Source organism: Cyprinodon tularosa, unplaced genomic scaffold (assembly GCF_016077235.1).
Source record: "Cyprinodon tularosa strain WSP-4 unplaced genomic scaffold, ASM1607723v1 ctg268, whole genome shotgun sequence".
In the NCBI taxonomy this organism is placed as follows: Eukaryota; Metazoa; Chordata; class Actinopteri; order Cyprinodontiformes; family Cyprinodontidae; genus Cyprinodon; species Cyprinodon tularosa.
Window position 1 is genome coordinate 754,222 of NW_024038972.1, and position 20,853 is coordinate 775,074.

Here is a 20,853-nt window from a genome sequence, read left to right on the forward strand (position 1 = left end):
TAAATATTCACACATATGAATGGACAGATTTGGGGACTGTCTCTATGATAGATGTTATATACACTGTAATGTATTTATGCTGAAAATGTTCACTTCTTTCATCCCAACATATGCACAAAGCAGCCTCTGTATATTAGAAGTGCCCCACCAGGCCTGCTTTGTGTCTTTACTTTGCCGGTGTGAGAGATTCAAAGCCTTGTGGCGTCCCTGTGTGAAGTGAAGCAGCATTTTCGTAAGCATGACCATCGAGGTGTTATGTTGCAGTATTACGATATGAGCAGGTGGAAACCTGCTACCCACAAGATATGCAAAAACAATGCAATAACTATGACTGTGTACAAGGTTACTTAAGTAAACGTGTGTGACAGTCTACAAAAAAAAATATGAAGAAAATCTTCATCAAGATGTATCATTTTTCCTTAACTTAATGGTTTTCGCATCAGAAAAAAAAAAACCTAACATACTTGAAATCAGGTTCGTTTCAGTGCAGTCTAGGTAAGTTGTTTTTTCCTGTCTTTTTACGCACTAGGGTTTTGGTTGAGGCAGTGAACTGAATGAAACCAGTGTTTTTCCTGTTGGTGAATAAGAAAATAGTTTCTCAGAGTTGAGAAATGAAGAAAAAAAATTGTCCTTGAAAAAGCAGCTGACTTCATGTTCCTGCCTATTTGTGGCGCCTTCCATGTGTTGTGCTTTTTGCTTTATAGGTGAGTTTCTGAATGGGTTAAGCTCTGTGCTTTAGCTTAATCAGCACTGAATGAAGTTTGCATGTCGATTAGTTGTTTCATACTCATTAAGTATCATATCATCTTTACAAATAGTAGCTTTTTCTACCTATAGTCCACATAATAGTAATTAATGTCAGTATTGGAATTTAAAGCGGCAGAGGGATATAAGGTTGATGATTTTGCATATCTTGTGTCTTATGGGCTTGTTTTATTCTTTCTGACGCTCAAGCCTGAGATACATACAGATGTTTAAACATAAAAACACTCAATACATTACCTTCAAAACAAGCATTCTTAAACATGTTTTTTTTTTAATCTCTCCCTAATACTTTTCTCTGCAGATAATAAACTGAAACAGTGAAAACTTTTTACAAAAATTACCAAATAGCTAATATTTTTTTTAGAGAAAAAAAAAAACATACTTTTAATTAGTCCTACAATTATTATGTAAATGGCTATCATTAGAATTTGCATGATTAGTACAAGTATTTTTAAATACAGGGCATCAATGATCATTTTAGTTTTTTGTGCCACTTCTACCCACAAAATGGAAACTGTGGCCCTACTTGATCCAGTGTTCCATAAATCACTGCTGTCCTTGTGTACATCCAGAGCAGCTGTGCATCTGAAATGCTCAGTTCACTCTGGTGCAATTGACTCCCTCCACAGGTCAAAGTGAAATAACCAACTCAAGTAAAGGCAAGGATTGATAAAGGCTTTATTTTTCCCACTTTGTCAGAATGATGACAATCTATAAGGCGGTTGATTACAATGGGAAGGCTATTTGAGGGAATGATGTTTTAATTTCCTACTTTTTGGATGGTTTGGGATGGTTTAAGCTCTAACATGGTGAATTATACATTAAAATGATGTTCGGCATGCATGGGGTCCTCGCTCTTTAGAGGTATAAAGTATTGGTCCTATATAGCTGATTCTGTCTTTTGTCCCACCACTAGCTAATGATTGTATATTTTTATATACTATATCTAGCAAAATGTATACAAATATAAATATTTAATCACCAGAATGTTTAAATAAGGAGAAGGAAGGGGACCTATATGAGAATGTATATGGACTGGATGTCTTATTTAGGCCTAAAGATAGATGGAAATTCCACTTTGATGAGTGTATTTTTAACCAAAAGTAAAACCAGAAATAATGTAGTTTTCTGATGAAAAAAAAAAAAAAAAAGGTAACATTGTTTGAAGTTGCACATGTAAGGTTAAAAAGAGGGGTGAAAATCTCTGGCTTATTTCTGTAAATTTTAAAATTATTGCAAATTGGAAGCTTTTCATGGGAATTGATGCAAATAAATGGGAAATTGTGAAAAAAATAGATATTTGACATATTAAGGAAACATAAGATATATATATAGAACATTTATGAATTGATAGCACATATCCTAAACAACAAAAATTTGTTTTATATTATTCTGGTGCTCCAGGCTCAAACATGTGGCTTTGATGGTCCAGGATTTGAGATATAATCTGTGCATGGGATTAAAAATGTAAGGGCCCTTAATGTCCCTGCAGTAAGCATTGTGCTACATGTGATTGAGAGGTGTCACAGATTATTGTGTTGCACAAAGCTGAAATGTATATCCTCCCAAACTAATTTACCTAAATGTCTGACAAGAGCCAACCTGTGTTAGTCTAAAATCAAGTTTCAATCCTATTTATCCCTGTTCATACCCATGAATTCACCAAAAATCCTCCTTATTCCCATGGAGAGTTTCCAACTTTGAAAATTCAGAAAATATTGCAACTACATTGTGTAGCCTATAATTCATATAAACACTTGGATCATTTTCATTTTGGATTTATCAAACTTTTTGGATATTTCTGCAAAACTAATGTTTTTTTGTCTAAACCTCAATAAAAAACTAGGGCTTTTAATTAATTGTTAGACCTCACAGCAGATCAGCCGGCAGATCTGAAATCTAACAGACTTAAGCGTTATGCTTTTTCTTTTTTTTTCAAAACATCAACCTATCGACTGCTTGTCCACACAGGTCAGTGTCTGCTCTTCAACTCCAACTGTAGCAGCAAGAGACAGGTCTCTCTTGAGGTAGTCCTACATCAGCAAAACACGCATTATCCTAGCAACAAACCAAAAAATAGAAAATAAACTTCTAAAAAGGACTAGATTTTCATATATTGTGAACCATCATAATAGTGTAGCTTCTATGCGTATCTCTGAGGTGCATTTGGGGGACTTAAACTGCATCTATATAGATTTGTATCCATATATTTAAATGAATGGAGAATATAAGAAGGTTTATGTCTGGTTAATTGATTTCAGCTTTAAAGCGATATGATGCTACTGCTACTTTTTACACAACAGGTTCTACGTGCAGAATCAGAATGAATGGCCATTTATTTAAAGGACGTTAAAATGATTTTTGTTGTTCATTGAAGAACATGCTGGAAAATTTTTTGAAACCAGAAGGCTGGGAGTAATTATTCCTCACAATTCGCTGATGCGGATCTACCATTGTTGCAACAGAAGCGCTTTATATTTTTCTTGTAAATTAAAATCTTTGTTGTTCATGCTAAATCATGATGAAATATTTTAAGATGGCTATTTTGAATAGAGATTTTATTATATTTTTGAGGTAAAGTTAGCATAGCCTGTTGAGGAAAAAAGCAAATCAAAATCCTAATTCTTCTTTTTTTGTTGGAGGCCAGAAAGAAACATCTCTGTGTTTGTTGTACAGATACTATTTTAATGATGCAGACAGAAAGAGATCAGAAAGAAAAAGATGGGATTATATATAGAGAAATATATACATAAAAATGGTTTTATTAAATTTGTGTATTTTGGATAATAAATTATACAAATATATCAAAATTATAAAATGTGAAATAGCAGTTTGGTGAGAGATGTTGCATTCTGTTGTATGATTTTGACGTATAAATAAAAAAACATCAGGTTTTCAGATCCTGTGTTGTGAGAGTTTTGGAATTGTGCAGATGCTGGCTTTTTTAATTTTGACTTAGGAGGACAGCTGGGTTTTTGGGGAGTTTTATGAGCAACAAGAGGCTTCCATTGCATTGACAGATAAACGATAAGTTTACATTCTGAAAAAAATGTTTCCCACTTGAAATTGTTGCTTGTGCAAAAAAGTGAATCCTTGCTATAATTGAATTGATAAACGGCTCAGAGCGGTGAAGGATTCTGTAGGAACTATACTGGGATGATTTATTTACTGTATGTGGAAATAACACACATACATAAACACACCTAATTTATAACCTGTATGTTCTTTCAGTATATCGCTTTTTTGTCAGTGATCTAATTCTTTACTGAGCGTATCAGAGGTTGGTGGGGATGAGCTGCCCACATCCTTTTCTCTGGAGGCAACAGGAGAGATTTGTTTGTACTGTAGGATTAAAACAGCATGCAGAATAACTATGTATAAATCACTCATTGTGTAGCAGCACATACATCAGCACCTATATGTCAATACTTAGAATGACTGTTTTAATAGGTCCTTGAAAGCTTTGTGCTCCTTTGTTTTATTTTTGTAACGGTTATGCAAAAATTCAGTAAATCGAAAAGTCTTGAAGACCCCCACAAGATTGCAACAAGATTTGTTTTTCACACCCATATGATCTTTAATTCATATAATTGATTCATTCAGTGTGTGTATTTTGCCAACCATTGATTAGACCCCAGAGGAATGGGAACAATGGTTCTTAACCTCCTTTTGACTTAATGTCTGTTTCATTTGTCTTAAACTGCTGATTTTACAACCAAGATTTAAAAATAGAATAATCTGCTAAATGATTAGTGATCTTACAGGAAATGTTTAGGGTAATCACGGTCAAAGAAGGTTTTGTCACTTAGGTTTCCATTTTTAGAGCACAAAGAGTAAGAAACATTAAATGACTTGTGTGACGTGGGGAAATGCAGATTTATCACTGTTTACATCAAGTCGTCTTCAGCATCTATATACTTTTTTTAATTTCTTCATTACCTGAGTGTATTCCAGAGGTGTGTGTTCTACTCTCCTGTCAGCAGCAAGGTCTCACGGTCCTTTTTGTGTCTTTGGTTACAGCCCATGCAAAGTGTTCAAGGGCCATTACTGACAGGACTGAGCAGTTTGCTTTTAACTCATCTGAAAGATGTTTATTCTGAGTCTTTTGTCCTTTAGAGGAAGATGACGCTCAATTTGTTGAAATGTTAGTAATGGCGAAACTGTTAAATGTGATATTAACTAACAGCACTATTTATGGTCTAAATAACAAATTAGAGTATGTTATTGTGCTTGGTAGCTTCGGAGGCAGGTGGCCATTTTTGTAGTTCTTCACAATAAGCCACTCCCCCTCCACAGCAGGTGGGATTTCATTGATACCAATTTCGAAGAAGTGATACTGGCCCATCATTATTTAGTTTCCTTTAGTTGTCTTTTGGTCTATTAGCGAGGACTGCATGGTGTCTTAGTTTACACACCCTTTTTTTTCTCCCTTCTTCTCTTTCCTTTTTTTCAATTTTTTTTTATTATCTGTCCATTTAATTTAGATTTTAGAAAGGGAAAGAATACAAGTTAAATAAATCAGAATATTAATTCAATCACTTTTTTTACTCCTATTTTCCATAAAAAGTTAATTGAAAAAAATAAACCAAAAAAAGTTGATTTGTAAATAAGTTATGTACAGTTTGTATCTGTAACTTGTCAGTCTGTCATTGGTGACAGAGTCTGTCTTGCTTATAACGCACGCTACCAGTAAATAAAAAAGGAAAAAGTATATTTAGACTGTATGGTCCCTTGAAAGCAAGTTTTAAATTAATATCTGATGTATATTCCTGTAACATTGCATTTTTATCTGAGGAATGATGTTATTAAAAGTTGCAAATAAATTGCATTTCCTACAGTTGTGTTTCAGTTCCCTTTTCCTTATCTGGTTACAAAATCCTAGCTGCTTTGTCCACCAGGTAGGGATGTTTATGGACCAGCAACCTAATCCATTCTTTCACATCTGAAGAAAACCCAGATTGGTTTGTTAAATGAAGAAGATGGATTCATCAATTATCTCTGCGGGTACTCTGGCTTCCTCTCAGTCCAAAAACATGAATGCTAAGCCTCTCTAAATTATCCTCAGGTGTGTGTGTCTGCATGGGGACTTTGTGTGTCTACAAGATGCCCTGCGACAGACTGGCAACCTGTCCAGGGTGTACCCAACCTCTCGCCCATAGACTGCCGGAGATTGGCACCAGCCCCTGACAATGACTAAGCATGGATGGATGGATTCATCATTAGAGAGAACGGGCACCCACTGCTTTAGAATCCAGGAGCAGCCAGCTTTAAATCAGTGCATCTGATGCTTTTCAGGTCATGTTGGTTTGGGGTTTTATTCACTACAGAAGGACACCTCCTCTCCAGCTTAAGAAAGCATTTTCTTAAGGTTTTTTGCTTTGGGGTTGATGCACATCTTTGATCTGTATTTTTCTTAGACAACATGATCCCCTGACATTCCCAAGCTGTTAATTATGTACGATAGTTTAAATAGAACAGGAATGACCCCGCAGGTATGGCAATAATAACTACAAATTGGACTTCTGGAGGTCCACATTTCAATTCCCTTCCTGATATTTTGGCTTGTTTATTTTCTTTTAAGATGTCGAACAAGGAAAGCAGTGAGTTTTACACGCTGCCTTAAAACGCATCCACAGATCTGCTACAAAGACAGCAGATTTTCTAATTTGAAGTGCACAAGGAAATGACATGACGTCAGTATAAAAACCTGTATCACAACAAAAGCTCTCAAAAATATCTTATGTGATCTCAACTAACATCAAACGAAGAAAACATATTAGCCAGATTCACCATCAAACAGAGAAAAGGGTTACAGCTCCTCATATACAATAGAAATCACATAATTGCAGAATAATGTACGATAAATTTCTAAAAGCATCTCAGCTTTTAGAATAGATCACTTTTAGAAACTTTTAGAATAAAGACTTTAAAACAAAATAGGACTGCCGACCATTTATAAATATGAAAACAGAAGTTCAAAATGCTTTTTGATCATCAATTTTTTTGTATTTTTCTGGGGCCACAACAACATTTCAGAAAACAATGTCTTTGAATTAATCTGCTCACTATAAGATAGGGAGGCATAGAGCAGATTCAGAGTAAACGTGGGCAGCCATCTCTCTCAGTTTTGTCTTAGATGTTTGTATTGGTCAGTTTTTACATGCAAGGCTTTGCTGAAGTGACACAATTACATTTAAAAAGATATATTAAAATAAGAAAAATTGATGAAAATTCAATCAGGAAGCAGCAAAATAAACAAAAACGAAATTTAGTGAATGTACTTTAATAGTATTTACAATAAAGAAGGCATAGAGATAATCATTACTAACATACTCAACATAACATGGAAGAAAAATATGGAGGTTTAAGTCAAACTGCTAACAGTCAGGTTTATGAATGGTCATGTGTCTTTTCATATTCCCCTGCTGAGAGAATTCCCGGTCACAACTTGGACACTTGAAGGGCTTCACCCCATTGTGGCTGAGAGCGTGCCTCTTCAGGCAGTTCAGGGTAAGGAAACGTTTAGGGCACTCGGAGCACAGGTATGGACGCTCCCCCGTGTGAGAGCGTGTGTGGACGACCAGGTGACCCTTGCAGGAGAAACCCTTCCCGCAGTGGTTGCAGGTGTATGGCATCTCTCCTGTGTGAGAGCGATTGTGCAGTCGCAGTTCCCCGGAGGACAGAAAAGCCTTTCCACAGATGGTGCACAGATAATTCCTTTCTCCTTTGTGCATCTGCATATGTCTTACAAAGCCATTTTTGCTGAAGTTTTTTTCACAAATTTCACAAAAGTTGGTGGGACCATTGTGCAGGCGTTCGTGCTGCTTGAGAGAATAACTGCACAAGAAGCCCTTGTTGCACTCCTTACACGTGAACACTCGCCCTTTCTTGTGAAGTCTCTGATGGTGATAATATCCTGACTGGCTTGTAAATCCTTTCTCACACTCAATGCAGCTATAACGGAAGGAGTGGAGTTTCACATGTGTCTTCAGCTGATTAGGATGCTCAAATGTCTTCTCACATATTTTGCATTTAGTTTCCTCTTCTGTGAAGCTTTTGTTTACAGGTCGCGTACTAAGAAACCTTCTATCATTGCCAGTCGGCTCTTTCCTTTTCCGTCGACTTTTGTTTTTAAACCCATCTTTCTTCTGGTCATGTTCCCCCTTTTTGTCAACACTGTCTTTCTGCTTGCCTTTCTGTTGATTTAAGTTTTCTTCTGGTTTCTTGTTTTTAATCTTCATTTCCTTAATTTTAAGATTTTTGTTTACCTTTTTCTCTGCTTTGGTGGAGTCAAGAGGAACAGTCCAGTGCTGCGTGCGCTGGTTGGTCTTTCGAACTGGCCTCTGTAAATGCTGTGTTTCTGGACTCTTGGTACAGATGAATAAACGAGAGAGAGAACCTGAAAACACAGAAAGCAAAAACCAGTTTGGGTAAGGTAAGATGGTAACTGATTAAAGAGTATATTTAGATTGCAGCTGACCTGATTTAGTTTCTGGAACCCAGTCTTCCGATGCATCATCTAAACTCTGATTTGAGTCTTCCTCCATATCATCCAGCTCCAGTGGCTCTTCATCGCTCTCAAATTTATCATCATCGTCCTCATCATCATCATCCTCCTCACTAAATTGATCAGTTTGAGTAGAAAGGGCCAAGGTGGATAAAATGACATCCTCTTCTGTGCTCGAAGAAGCTGTAAAAGAAAAACTTCGCTACAGACTGGAGCCACTTTAGATTTAAAAAGAAAAGATAGAGTGGATCATTGATCTCACCTGAGCTGAGAGTCCCCAGCTCTCTGTGATGAAGCAGCAGAGTTTTCAGAGGGAACAGTTCAGACAGATGATGCACAAGGTCTTCTGCTGCAGATGAATCATTGAGCCAGTTTGCAGTCTAGAAGACAACAGGCGTGCAGACAGCTCAGTGATATTTACAAACAGAATCCATATGAATGGTGGGAAAACACAAAAGCAAAATATGTGCTTGTGTAGAAGCTTTTAGAGTACCTGCTGCAGGTCCGGTATGGGCAGCAGCTGCTCTAGCCTTGTGAGAAGTAAAGATACAAGTTGTTGGATCCGCTGGTTGAAGGCAGCTCCATAGTGCTCAGGAAAAACATCCTATAAATACAACCAAAGGGCCAGATTTAAATTGGTTTTACTTTCTGATAATGTTATGGATTGCTTTTTTTTAAATCAGAGGTTATTTACATTCACTAATGGAGGGGGGCTAGACTTTTGACCTTTTATTTTTATTAAAGGTATAGTGGAAGATGTTCTTTTTTTGGGTGGATCATGAAAATAATTGGTTCTCCTAATTGTCAATCATTCTGGTGATATGTTTACGTAAGGCCGTCCTAAGTGTTAGTCCCCATTTTCACTTAACAGTGTGAGTCCCACATAGTGGAAAATGTAAAAAGTCTTAAACTTTTAAACAGAGAGTACACCAGGAGTAATGGGCTTGTGCATGCTCTCGCACACATTCAATAGGCCCTCTCGGAACCGGGTACAGTGTTGTGCGTGTGCATTTTTTTTTATAGACAGGGCAGTTTTAAAAAAATAATGAAAATCCTCCACCATACCTTTAAATTAAAAGATATATAGATTTATTTTCTGAGATATAATATATCTAAAATAAAAAAAACTTACTTGGAAGAAAACTTCCTTTTCCAAGGGAACATTCAAAATGTTCTGCACCAGGCTTGCAAAGCTGCTGTAGGAGGTCTTCAGAATATCAGAGCTCTCCTGTCAAGAAGTGGGTGCACAAAAGTTATCAAAAACATTAATGATCAGATTCTTTTTCTTTCTTTTGTATTTTAACTTTTTTGATTGAGCAAAAGGATTATTATAAATCCGTGTATCATTCGTTCTTTCTATTTTCAATTGTCAATCAAAAAACAAAAAAATCAAAAATTGACTGGTTATTTTGTTTTTTGTTTTTTATCGTTAAACCAAAAACGAAAAAAGGATTGGTTTTTCATATTTCAATTCTAAGCTCAGATCAAGAATACGAAATGGAAAAACGGACAGCAACGCAGAATTTGATTTTAATATTTAATCGGTACAGTTTACATGACCCGGAAGTTTGGTGGAGCGTTAGCTAAAAAAACAATTGGCTTACTCCCACCACGTTCGATCAAACTGCACCAGATAAGGCAGTCGGACCTATCAGCCATGGACAGTTACGTTTTATTTCGAGGATCCAAGCGTGTGACTCTTGAGGAGGACATGACAACGGAGAAAATTTGCAGGATTTTCCAGGTATAACTTTTTTCTTGAAACTTTTCTGTGCACTGTACTTTTAACTAGCAACAACAAACAGCGTTCTAGCGTCGCCATGGTAGCCACTTCATCACCCCACTGCCTCGCAAAGAGCTATTTCCGGGTCACGTAAACTGTACCGATTAAATATTAAAATCAAATTCTGCGTTTTTCCATTTCGTATTCTTGATCTGAGCTTAGAATTGATATATGAAAAACAAATCCTTTTTTCGTTTTTGGTTTAACCATAAAAAACAAATAACAAAATAACCAGTCAATTTTTTATTTTTTGTTTTTTGATTGGCAATTGAAAATAGAAAGAACGAATGATACACGGATTATTATATTTTATGAAAGCTCACCATTTGTTCACTGTTGCTCAGTTCCAGGCAGCAGGTGTGTATTTTATCCAGGTGTCCTTGGATGGTCTTGAGGTTGGCAACACCGTTGCCCCGACAAAGCTCCAGAACAAACTGCAGTGGGATAAAAGGTTGGAGAGGTTATAAAGATAGAGCATAGACATCAACAGAAGCTACAAACATCTGACGAATAAACCTAAAAAGACAGATTTGGTTTAGCCAATCATGATAACAAATGAAAAAGCAGCAGAAGCCAAGAGAAACAACAATCACTTACAGTTTTGTACTCCTGCCGTTCCTCTTTTAAAGATGAAATCATGGATTCTGACAAAAAAATGTGATAGCAGCAGCTACGCCTGCGTCGTCCTGCACTGCCATGTTTATTTTGATTGGGCTGTGAGCTCGGAAGTTGTTGCCTTCATCACAGCTATGTGTCCCATCTTAAATTGTAATACTGCAACGTGATTGGCTGACCTGCTTTGGATCAGTTTAGAACTGTTTAAACTGGAGAGGCACTGGAGGGATTCTCCAATGTTTATGAATCCACAAATACCACAACAATTTAGGTTGCAGACAAAGTTCATGACAAATGGGAAGAAATATGAAAATAATCTAGTCCTCAGCTATACAAGCCAATTAATTTTAGGTACCCTTCCCATCTCCAGTCCTCAATTAGCAAGAGAAGGGGAACAAGTTAGCCAGTCAATAATAGGGTAACAACAAAAAAAACACACCATAAAACACAAACCCATACTGGGTGGGGATCATTTTAGAGACAGTATATAAAACAGTAAGAAGAAATCAAGGTACTCAGAGTAAAAACCTTCATGCATAAGGAGAATAGGCAAACTCTGAGCTGTAAGGCTCAGGAGAGTCAGATGCGAGGCCGTTTTTAAACATCTAAATGCTTCGCTGAAATGAAGCAATATATCTAATAATTCTTATTTGATATGAGTGCTTAGATACCACTTGAGCTAGCGGCTGGTTAGCTGAAGGGGATGAGTTAAATGCAGAGGGTTTATTTCGTTGCACGGTACATGTGACAGTGTAATGACAAAAAGAAAAGAAAAAAGGGAAATGAGCCAAAAATACTATAGCTACATGAGAGACTAATACAATAGATTCGAGATAAAATCTTAATAAAACAGATTACAGTTATTGCTTTTTAAGAAGATGCTTAATCTTATTGTTTACTGTGGTAACGTTTGTAGGGCTGCAACTAATGATTCTTTTGCAAATCGATTAATCTGTTGATTATTTTTTCAATTAATCAATTCATAATTGGATAGCAAAAGGTTCCTTAAAGGAGAATTTTATTAAATTAAACCAGTTTTCTCTGTCAGCTAAAAGCATATTTCAAGTCTCTACACTCCAGTTAACGATTCATTTATTAATTAGTTGATGATTATTTCAATAATCGATTAATCCCATTAACTGTATGTTGGAGATTGGCCTGTTTTTCCAGTGTCCTGTTTCTCTGACTGTGACTGGCTGGATGTGCTCTCTTCATCCTCTGACATGGGAGTTGGCTCCGAGCTCGTCTGCCTGGCTGTGTGTTTCCTGGACGGGGTGGCCTTTTACAGTTGATTTTTGTATCTCTGCTTCTGTCTCCTTGAACCCCAGTCGGCCTCGGCAGATAGCCGCTCACACTGAGCCTGGTTCTGCTGGAGGTTTTCCTCTCCACGGTCGCTACAAGCATGCTTAGTGTGAGGGATTGCATCCGAGTCAATGAATCGATGCAATCAACAGGTTTTTCTTAGATAGAAAACTTGTAATCAATTTGACTGTTGATCTGGTGAACTGTAGAGATCCTTGAGATGACATGTGTTGTGAATTGGCGCTTTATAAATAAACTGAATTGAATTGAACTGTTTCAGCCCCAAATGTCTGCTTTTTAAAGAATCCGTGCGGGATCTGTGTAGGGTTTTGGTGTATAAATGTTGACTTTTTTTGCAAGACAAAAATGCTTTAATGCTTCATATGTAATTTAGAGGGGAAAGTGCTAGAAGGCTTGACCAAATAGGCTGGTTTCTTTCACGGTCTGGTGAGAAGGGTCACTGTTTTGCTCACCCTTGCTCTGATGCCCAGGACGAGCTGACCCTTCTGACTGGGACTGAGAAGCTCCGGGACTACCTCTGTCAGCAGGTCGATGAAGTCCAGCAGCTTCTCATACTGCATAGCACTGTCCTGCTGCACCGCTTTCCACACGAAGGCAGACATCAGCCTGACAGGTGGGACCAACAGCTGTAAGGACGCTGGAGGAAGCGGGGAGCCTAAAAGCGACACAACAGCCAGGTCTTTTATGAAGCAAAGTAGATTTTGAAGATTCAAAGTACCTATATTCACTTCTAAACACTGCGAGAATGAGCTAAAATTAGCATTGGTATTAATTAAATATCTGCAACGTTTATTGAAATGGAGACATTAAGTAACGAAACTAGCAGGTAAGTATGTAACATATGGGACAAACCTTTGCCACTCCGCACCATTTTCACTATTGGAAACCTCTAGTGAAAGAAGTAAAACACTAAATTGCATTTGTCTTCCAGAGCTCCGAAAGCAAGCAACTTCCGGATACATCGAACAAGTGTTCTTCTTCTTCTTGTCCTGGCGTTGTAGCATTTGCAGCGTTACCACACAACAGAGCCATCTGCTGGTGGCGTCTGGAGGGAAATCTTCCTCTTCTTCTTGTCTATTATGGCGGACAGCAAGCAACTTTATGGTGCATACCGCCACCTACTGTACATGAGTGTGTAGCAACATTACTTTGCATCAAATTCTATTTTTTTTTTATTTTGTATTCTGTAGATAAATAAATAATGCTTCCCTTAATCCTTAAATATCCTTTCTATTTCCTTAATTTCCCAATATTCCTTTAAGACTCCATTCTTTCCATATCCTTCCAACCATCCTTCTTAATTTCTCCATTTCATGTTCATAAGTTGTACAGTTCATCAGTACTTGTTCTAAATTTTATATTTGTCCACATCCTTCACATTTATCATTATTTTTCCTCACTATTAAATATATATTTTCATTTAAATAGGTATGACCCACTCTTAATCTGATGATTATTACTTCTTCCCTTTTTGTTTCTCTCTTTAAGGATTCTGTTTACTTGATTTTTGTACCGTATATAATCCTCTTCCTTTCTTATCTTCGTTCCATCTATTTTGCCATTTCTTTACTCTAATAAGTGATTTACCTTCCCCTTTCCCAAAAGGAATTGTAATGGTTATTGTACCATCTAAAGCCCTTTTTGCCAATATATCTGCCTTTTTATTGTCTTTTACACCTTAATTTGCTGGAACCCAACATAACCAAATATCAATGCCACCCCTATATAATCTGAATAGACTGTGCCGGATTTCTAATACTAAATCTTTTCTATAATTTTATCATACTTTCCAAAACTGCTTTGGAGTACATACCACCACCCTGTCTGGTCTAACCTCCTCTACCCATTGTAAGCTTAGTATAATTGCCACCATTTCTGCTATGAAAACAAGTAGTTGATCTGATATTTTCTTTTAGAAATATATATTTTAAACTCTGGTATATAAATATTCCTCTTTACATAAGTCCTTTTAAGTTTTTAGAACCGTCTGAATATATTTTAAGGTAGTTATAATATGAGTTTCTTAAATTGTTGAACAAGCCAAGGGGAAAAAACACAATAAACTAACAGAATTTTTTTTTTCTGAGCCACCGATTTTTATAATTTTTTTCAAAACTCCTAATGAATCTAATTATTTGTCTATTTTTCCTCTTTTAGCTATCTATTTTAAACTCACAATGAGCATCATGAAGAACTTTACAGAAGCCTAAAAAAATGGTTAAATGTTATTTTCTTATTGAATTATCTAAAAATATGGTATTCCTTTGTTACAGCCTGTAAGTAAGACAGTACTATGATTTAATTGAAGCAATTCCTTGCGTTGGTTTTATCCTATTATAGCAGATATTTTTTCTTCAGGAATGTGTTTAAATGAATTTACATTTGAACACACATAGACAGACTCACACAACTGTGAAAATTAAGTAAAGGAGGATATGTGGTATCAAAAGTGCTTTAGAATGAAAATATTGGATTCTCAACTTGCCTGTAAAACAAATAAGCATCATCTGTCACCATCACAGAGAATCTGTCATGATGATGATATGTAGAAAATGTAGAATATAGTATGTTCAAGCTAATACCCTTGCTCATAAATTTGGTGCATATACTGATGTGGTAAAATAGAAATTGTGTTATACTTAATATGAGAATGATATTCTCTTGTCAATTACCGACACCACAGGTAGTGCAATCCGATACCAGTCTAAGCTGTGGAGACAGCAGCATTCCCCTGTCCTATCTATCTATCTATCTATCTATCTATCTATCTATCTATCTATCTATCTATCTATCTATCTATCTATCTATCTATCTATCTATCTATCTATCTATCTATCTATCTATCTAACTATCTATCTATCTATCTATCTATATATATATGTGTGTGTGTGTGTGTGTGTGTGTGTGTGTGTGTGTGTGTGTGTGTGTGTGTGTGTGTGTGTGTGTGTGTGTGTGTGTGTGTGTGTGTGTGTGTGTGTGTGTGTGTATGTTTTTTCTCCCACACTGTTTACATTTGATCACTGGAAATGTTCATTTACTGTCTGAAAGCTGTACTAAATGAAATTTCGTTGTGTATACACTATGTATACATAATGTCAATAAAAGTTGTCTAAGTGTAAAAAAAAATAAAAAATAAAAATATATAATAAAAATGAAAAAAAAAATCATCCTTCCTAGTTGCAGGTTGTTTGTATCACGTGATCACATGGAAAGGCGTGAAACTCAAAGCGCACCACCCAGTGCAGATGAACCAGTAAACGCTGTGGCTGCAACCGGCCTCCCTCCACCTTTTATCAACCATCACCGTCATCATAATGCTTTTGATACTGTTTGATTTTCAGGAACGCGTTTCTGGATTCATTGGGTTTCCTGTGCGCAGACTTCCATAAAGCAGCCATGGAAGAACAGCGCAGAGGCGCATCTCGCTCCGACAAGGATTTCACATTTATTAGTCCGGTTGTGAAATACCTGCTGTTCTTGTTCAATTTTATTTTCTGGGTGAGTGATCCAAACTTTTGTTCTGTGTGCATTAGACAGCATACCTCCCTGTTAGACCTCTCCCTATTGTAATTATTGTTCTTAATTTGAGGAGATCTAAGCATTCTGATTTGTTTAAGTTTGTTGGTTTTCTGTGTCCACCTCTTTGTTTGGTTTTAGTTACTTTTTAACACAGAGAGGGTTTTAGCTCGCAGCGACTCAGCCGTGAAGTGACCTTCATTTACTTTTACCTAAAAAACAGCAGCAATCCTCTGAACCTGTAGAAACATGACTGAATATCTGAGATATTACATAAGAAGTTTGAAAGGACAATATAACAAAGAGGGAAACAGAAGATTTGGGGAAACTTTCACACTTTTATTGTTAAAATAAATAAAATCTCTTGCAAACTGCACAACATGATGCATACTTCATCATGGGCTTACTTCAAAACAGTAAGCCCATAAAGTCCATGCAGGGTTTCAGCATCAGGTGATCAGTTGCAGTATTTTGCAAGCTGGAGTTACAGATTAAACCTGCTGAGATTTGTAGACTTTTTTTCTTTTCCTTACTGCTAAAGTTAAAACTGCAAAATTTTGATTGATGAGTACTGCTGTAAAATTAGATATGTCTGATCGTTAGTTTGTATTCAGCATGTTCAGTAAGCAGCTGTTAAGTGAACTTGAAGCTTGGAATGTGTTTGTATAATTTCTGCTGCCTCCGGCTACTTTGGGTTTAGTATACTACTTGCAGACATTTGTTTCTGCATGTATGGGCCGTTTTTCAGTCATGACTAATCTACTAAGGTTGTGCTGATTATTAAGATATTTTTATACTTTCTAATAGAAATCTGGCCTGCAGGCATAATATACCACAGCTCTAGATTGTTTGCTGTGCCTTTAGGAAACAAGGCAGTGAAATCACGTTGCTTCTCTCTCACAATGCTGCAGTCTTTCTGGTAATAGGATCTATTTTCATTCAGGTTGGGAAGGTTTTTTTTTTTTTTCTCGAATGCTTTTCTTTTATTCTCTTTATAATGGAAATGCAGAGCTGAATGGAACACTTTGTTATTTACGGGCGGAATTAGTCATGAAAAAAAGAGTGAAGAGAGGATTTCATTACTCTAAATACATTTATCATGAAGATAAAACTGTGACTCATAATTGCCCTCTGCACATCTTTCTCATCATCAAGATGTTTAGAGGGTGCCGTACCCCCGACAAGTAGAAACACACAAAATGGTTTTCTTCAGCAAACATTAATCTGTTTTCTGTCATTTTCGATTTTCTTCTCAGGTAGTCTCCCTGGTAATGGTGGCAATCGGTGTTTATGCCCGAGTGATAAAGCATGCAGGTAAATTGTCTTATATATCTGAGAGTCAGGACTGGGACTTTTCTCTAAAAAAAGCTTCACTGCTACATAGATCTATCAGAAAAACAGATGAAATGTGTGAATTCTAGGTTTCCTTTTTCGTTGCAGAGACAACCCTGGCAAGTCTGTCATTGGATCCCGCCGTGATGCTTATAGTTGTTGGAATCCTGATGTTCATAATTACCTTCTGTGGCTGTGTGGGCTCTCTGCGTGAAAACACATGCCTCCTGCAGACAGTAATTGGGTTTTAAATATTGTTGACCTTTTATTTAATATGAATTACTTAGCTGTTCATTTGAATCACAAGGATGCAAAAAAATACACCTAAATATAAATATTCTCCTTCCTTATTGATCACATGCATTACCACAGCATCATGCTGCCACCACCGTGTTTCACATTGTGTATGATGTGCCAGCTAATACTTTAGTTTTAGAATAATCTGTTTAGAGCACCTTCTCCTCCACCTTTTTTTATCTCCCACTTGACTTTTAACAAATTGTAATAAATTACATCTTACAGCTTGTATTTCAACATTAACTTTTCTTTTACATTCCTCCATGAAGGTCAGATTGTCAAATTGATGAATTTCTGTCTTGTGAGCAGGGGGGGTGAAAAAGTATTTCTCCGATTGTTATTTTTTAGATATTAATTTGTAGAAAACATAAAGACTGGTATGTTTTTTCAGTCTTTTCACAAATGTATTTTTACCTGTGATATTTTGTGGTTGTTAGGGCTGTAAATAATTTGCCAGGTACAGTAAACTGTCACAATAGATTAGTATCAAGTGAATTGAAAAAAAAATGAAGAATTATTTGCTTTACAGTTATGTTATCATACTGATATAAATGATTTGTTTTTTACCCATCCCAGTTCTGCATCTCTCTGATAGTGATCTTTATAATCCAGTTGGCTGCTGGTATTCTGGCCTTCATCTTTTCAGACAAGGTAATCAAGCATTGTTAAATATTAGCATTGATTTGTCAGTAAAACTAAGTTAAAAGCAGATTAAAAGAGTTTTTGAACAGATTTTTGGACGATTTGAAGACTAAAGGAGAATCTGAACTAGCTTGTAAAAGGATGGGTTTTTTTTTTAGAGGATCTTTAAAATTCAGTCCAACTTTTAATTATTTTTTTATATGAAAAACCTGTAACTCAAAGTCAATCAAGAATTGAAGATTTTGTGTGTATTAATCTTGCAAAATTGAACTATTTTAATATTAAACTTTGAAGATTAAACAACATTTGCTGCTTAAATTTAGAATTGGTTTCTTTCAGTGTTAACGCTCAAAAATTGTGCATGCAGCTCCTCCAGTACAAATCGAGGATTGGGCGGAGTCTGGTGGATTCTCCGTATAACCACCTGCCTGTCAACTTTAAACAAGCTTTTAATTCAGCCTTATTTTTCAGTTTCAATTACAGTGCTTCAACATGCATAATTATAATGTATTTTTTCTTTTTCCTCCTCTTTCAAGGCAAGACACAAAGTAACAGAAATAATCAATAATGCCATAGTTCACTACCGAGATGATGTGGATCTGCAAAACCTTATAGATTACGGCCAGAAAGAGGTAGGAGTTTTGCATGAGTTCAAATGGTCACTTTAATTTTATTTTGAAAATGTTTCTCTTTGTTAAACTAAATCAGTTTAAAAGCCCATTGAAATTTGTTTAAAGGATACATTTCTTCCTTCCCAGGAGTTTTTTTCATCAGAAAGAAAAGAAAAGGAGTAATACACAATGGCAGTCATGTGTTTATTAGCTTTGGTTTTACGCTAAATTCTGTTTAATATTAATTTAATGAGGTAAAAATAATAAAATAAAGGTATTAAACTGCTTTACTGACTGCTGCAACTAAGAGAGATACATCTTTTATATTCAATCTTGACAAACAGGAAAAAAATGCATTGTCCACTCACTGTTTTTTGTTTCTGTTTTGTTTTTTTAATTCCTCTATCTCTGTGATACGATTGGTGAACTGAAAATAATTTTATGTATCAGGTGTCCACTACATTGGACTTTTCATTAGGATCTAGACCTTGATGGCAACAACTTACTCAGATAGAATAACATCAAGACTTCAACATAAGCCTGAGCTTAATATCCACATAGCTATCCATCACCATTTTTTATTTTTATTTTAGTTTGACTTTGTTATGCCTTTTAAGTTTAATACAAAAATCAATTGCCCTTTTCTTAAACTAACAGTGTATTATGCACTTATCTTTCATCACCCCATAAAATATGCTTGCACAGATGGACGCCATTTTCCTGGATGAGGAAGAGAAAATTATGACCCCTAAGGGCCTATGTAGATAACATGAGTTAATTCAGGAATATGCAGTTAGTGAGAGATATTAAGGTTTACAAATGTCTTCCAAAGAGGAAAAAGTTTAATTACTAGTAATTAGGAGGTTAAGAAGCTGAAAGTTAAACACTTTTTTTTTTTTTTACGTCACTAGTGGCTTGTTTTTTCGACAGTAGGCTGACAGGAAAGGGGATATGAGAGAGAGGGAGAGACATGCGGCAAAGGACCACAGTGCGAATTCGAACCTGGGTCGGCCGCATCAAGGACTTAAGGCCTCCGTACATGGGTCATGCACGCCAACCACTGCAACTGGGGACTGAAAATATAACTGTTGTGACCTAAAACTGTTGTGACCTAAAATTAATTCATTGGGATTAGGTTTGGAAGGAAAAGAACCAAATAGAACCAGCTTTCATGGATAAACTTCTAACCCTAAACCTCAAGGAATATAATTTCTCTAGGATGAGTGTCATCTCTCTGGGTTTGGAAATTTAACAAGTGATACTGAAAGCATTTAAAGTATGCAAAAAAAAAAAAAAGGCATTCAATGAAAAGATCGATTGATTGCTACTAGTTCATTAGATTGGTTTGGACTCAGTCAGGCGTTATTTCAAGGAGTTGTCGTTCTTTTGTTTGAAAAAAAATCAGAATAGTAATAATTTAATCTTTAGTAGTTACATTATCATAGAAAGTTCTCTGTATGTGAATATGAAAAATCCTGTTCATTTGAACATAATCATAAAAATGTTGTTTTTTAGGCTGCTCAGCTGATATCTTTGTGGAATAGGAGGTTTTTGTTATTAAATCTGAAATCACCAAATATGTGTTATATAGTAATCTGTAGGATGTAACCATGTTCCCTCATATTTTACTTGTAGTAGCATCATATTGCTGTATTCATTCCTTTCCCTTCATCTCCTCAGTTTAGGTGCTGTGGCGGAACAACATACACTGACTGGTCCAAGAACGTTTACTTTAATTGCAGCCCATCTAACCCAAGCAAAGAGCGCTGCTCTGTCCCCTATTCCTGTTGCATCCCCTCCCAAAAAAAGGTCCTTCCTTGAGAAACAAAGTCCCATGATGAGTTACTGTTGTTGTTTCTGTTTGTTTCCTTTTTAAAAGTAAACATCTTATTTTATTTTTTATTGTTTGTAGGAGGTACCCAACACCCAGTGTGGTCTGGGGATGCAAGAAAAGGAGTTCCCAACTGAAAACAAATTTTACACCGATGGCTGTATAGACAAGATGGTTGACTGGATTCACAGTAACCTGTTCATACTGGGTGGCATTGCACTGGGACTGGCGATCCCGCAGGTATATTTTTGTGTAATGATTGCATAAAAACCTGGAAAAATTAACCAAAAAATACATGTTTACCCTTGTTTTCTCTTTTGCAGCTAGTGGGCATGCTTTTGTCTCAGATTCTGATAAATCAGATCAAAGACCAGATTGAACTACAAAACTACAACCTCAGGCATAGATCTGACCCATGGAGCTGATCCTGGACCAGATTTTCGTAAGGACTCAACTGATTAGTCATTACTAAAGAGCTTGAGCTTCAAAATGTGTTACTTTGCCGCCACCTTCTGGAACGTAAAGGAGCCTACATTTGCCACAGTGGGTCTACTTTTTGATGAAAATAGAAAACAAAAAAATGTTATTTAAATTTGGAGCATATTTGATTAAAACTCAGAAATCACACTTA

At 36.2% G+C, this 20,853-nt stretch overlaps 2 protein-coding genes across 4 annotated transcripts; one reads left to right on the top strand and one right to left on the bottom strand.

Annotated features, from left to right (window-relative positions):
- Positions 1 to 7,035: 7,035 nt before the first annotated feature.
- On the bottom strand, positions 7,036 to 12,999 carry LOC119786196 (zinc finger protein 566-like). The gene is made up of 8 exons (XM_038289362.1): positions 12,846 to 12,999; positions 12,446 to 12,648; positions 10,379 to 10,489; positions 9,405 to 9,500; positions 8,766 to 8,876; positions 8,535 to 8,652; positions 8,246 to 8,455; positions 7,036 to 8,164 (listed from the first exon to the last, which is right to left on the bottom strand). Exons 1-8 carry the CDS (start codon positions 12,862 to 12,864, stop codon positions 7,143 to 7,145), a joined length of 1,890 nt encoding a protein of 629 aa, XP_038145290.1. The 5' UTR covers positions 12,865 to 12,999; the 3' UTR covers positions 7,036 to 7,142.
- A 2,214-nt stretch (positions 13,000 to 15,213) lies between these two features.
- tspan33a (tetraspanin 33a) lies at positions 15,214 to 20,853 on the top strand. Of its 3 annotated transcripts, none has more exons than XM_038289363.1 (8): positions 15,214 to 15,491; positions 16,766 to 16,823; positions 16,950 to 17,077; positions 17,715 to 17,789; positions 18,317 to 18,412; positions 20,072 to 20,200; positions 20,304 to 20,462; positions 20,546 to 20,853. In XM_038289363.1, exons 1-8 carry the CDS (start codon positions 15,390 to 15,392, stop codon positions 20,645 to 20,647), a joined length of 849 nt encoding a protein of 282 aa, XP_038145291.1. In that variant the 5' UTR covers positions 15,214 to 15,389; the 3' UTR covers positions 20,648 to 20,853. The 3 variants fall into 3 exon arrangements, with proteins under 3 accessions (XP_038145291.1, XP_038145293.1, XP_038145292.1); XM_038289365.1 differs by having other exon boundaries at positions 16,950 to 16,960; XM_038289364.1 differs by having other exon boundaries at positions 16,770 to 16,823.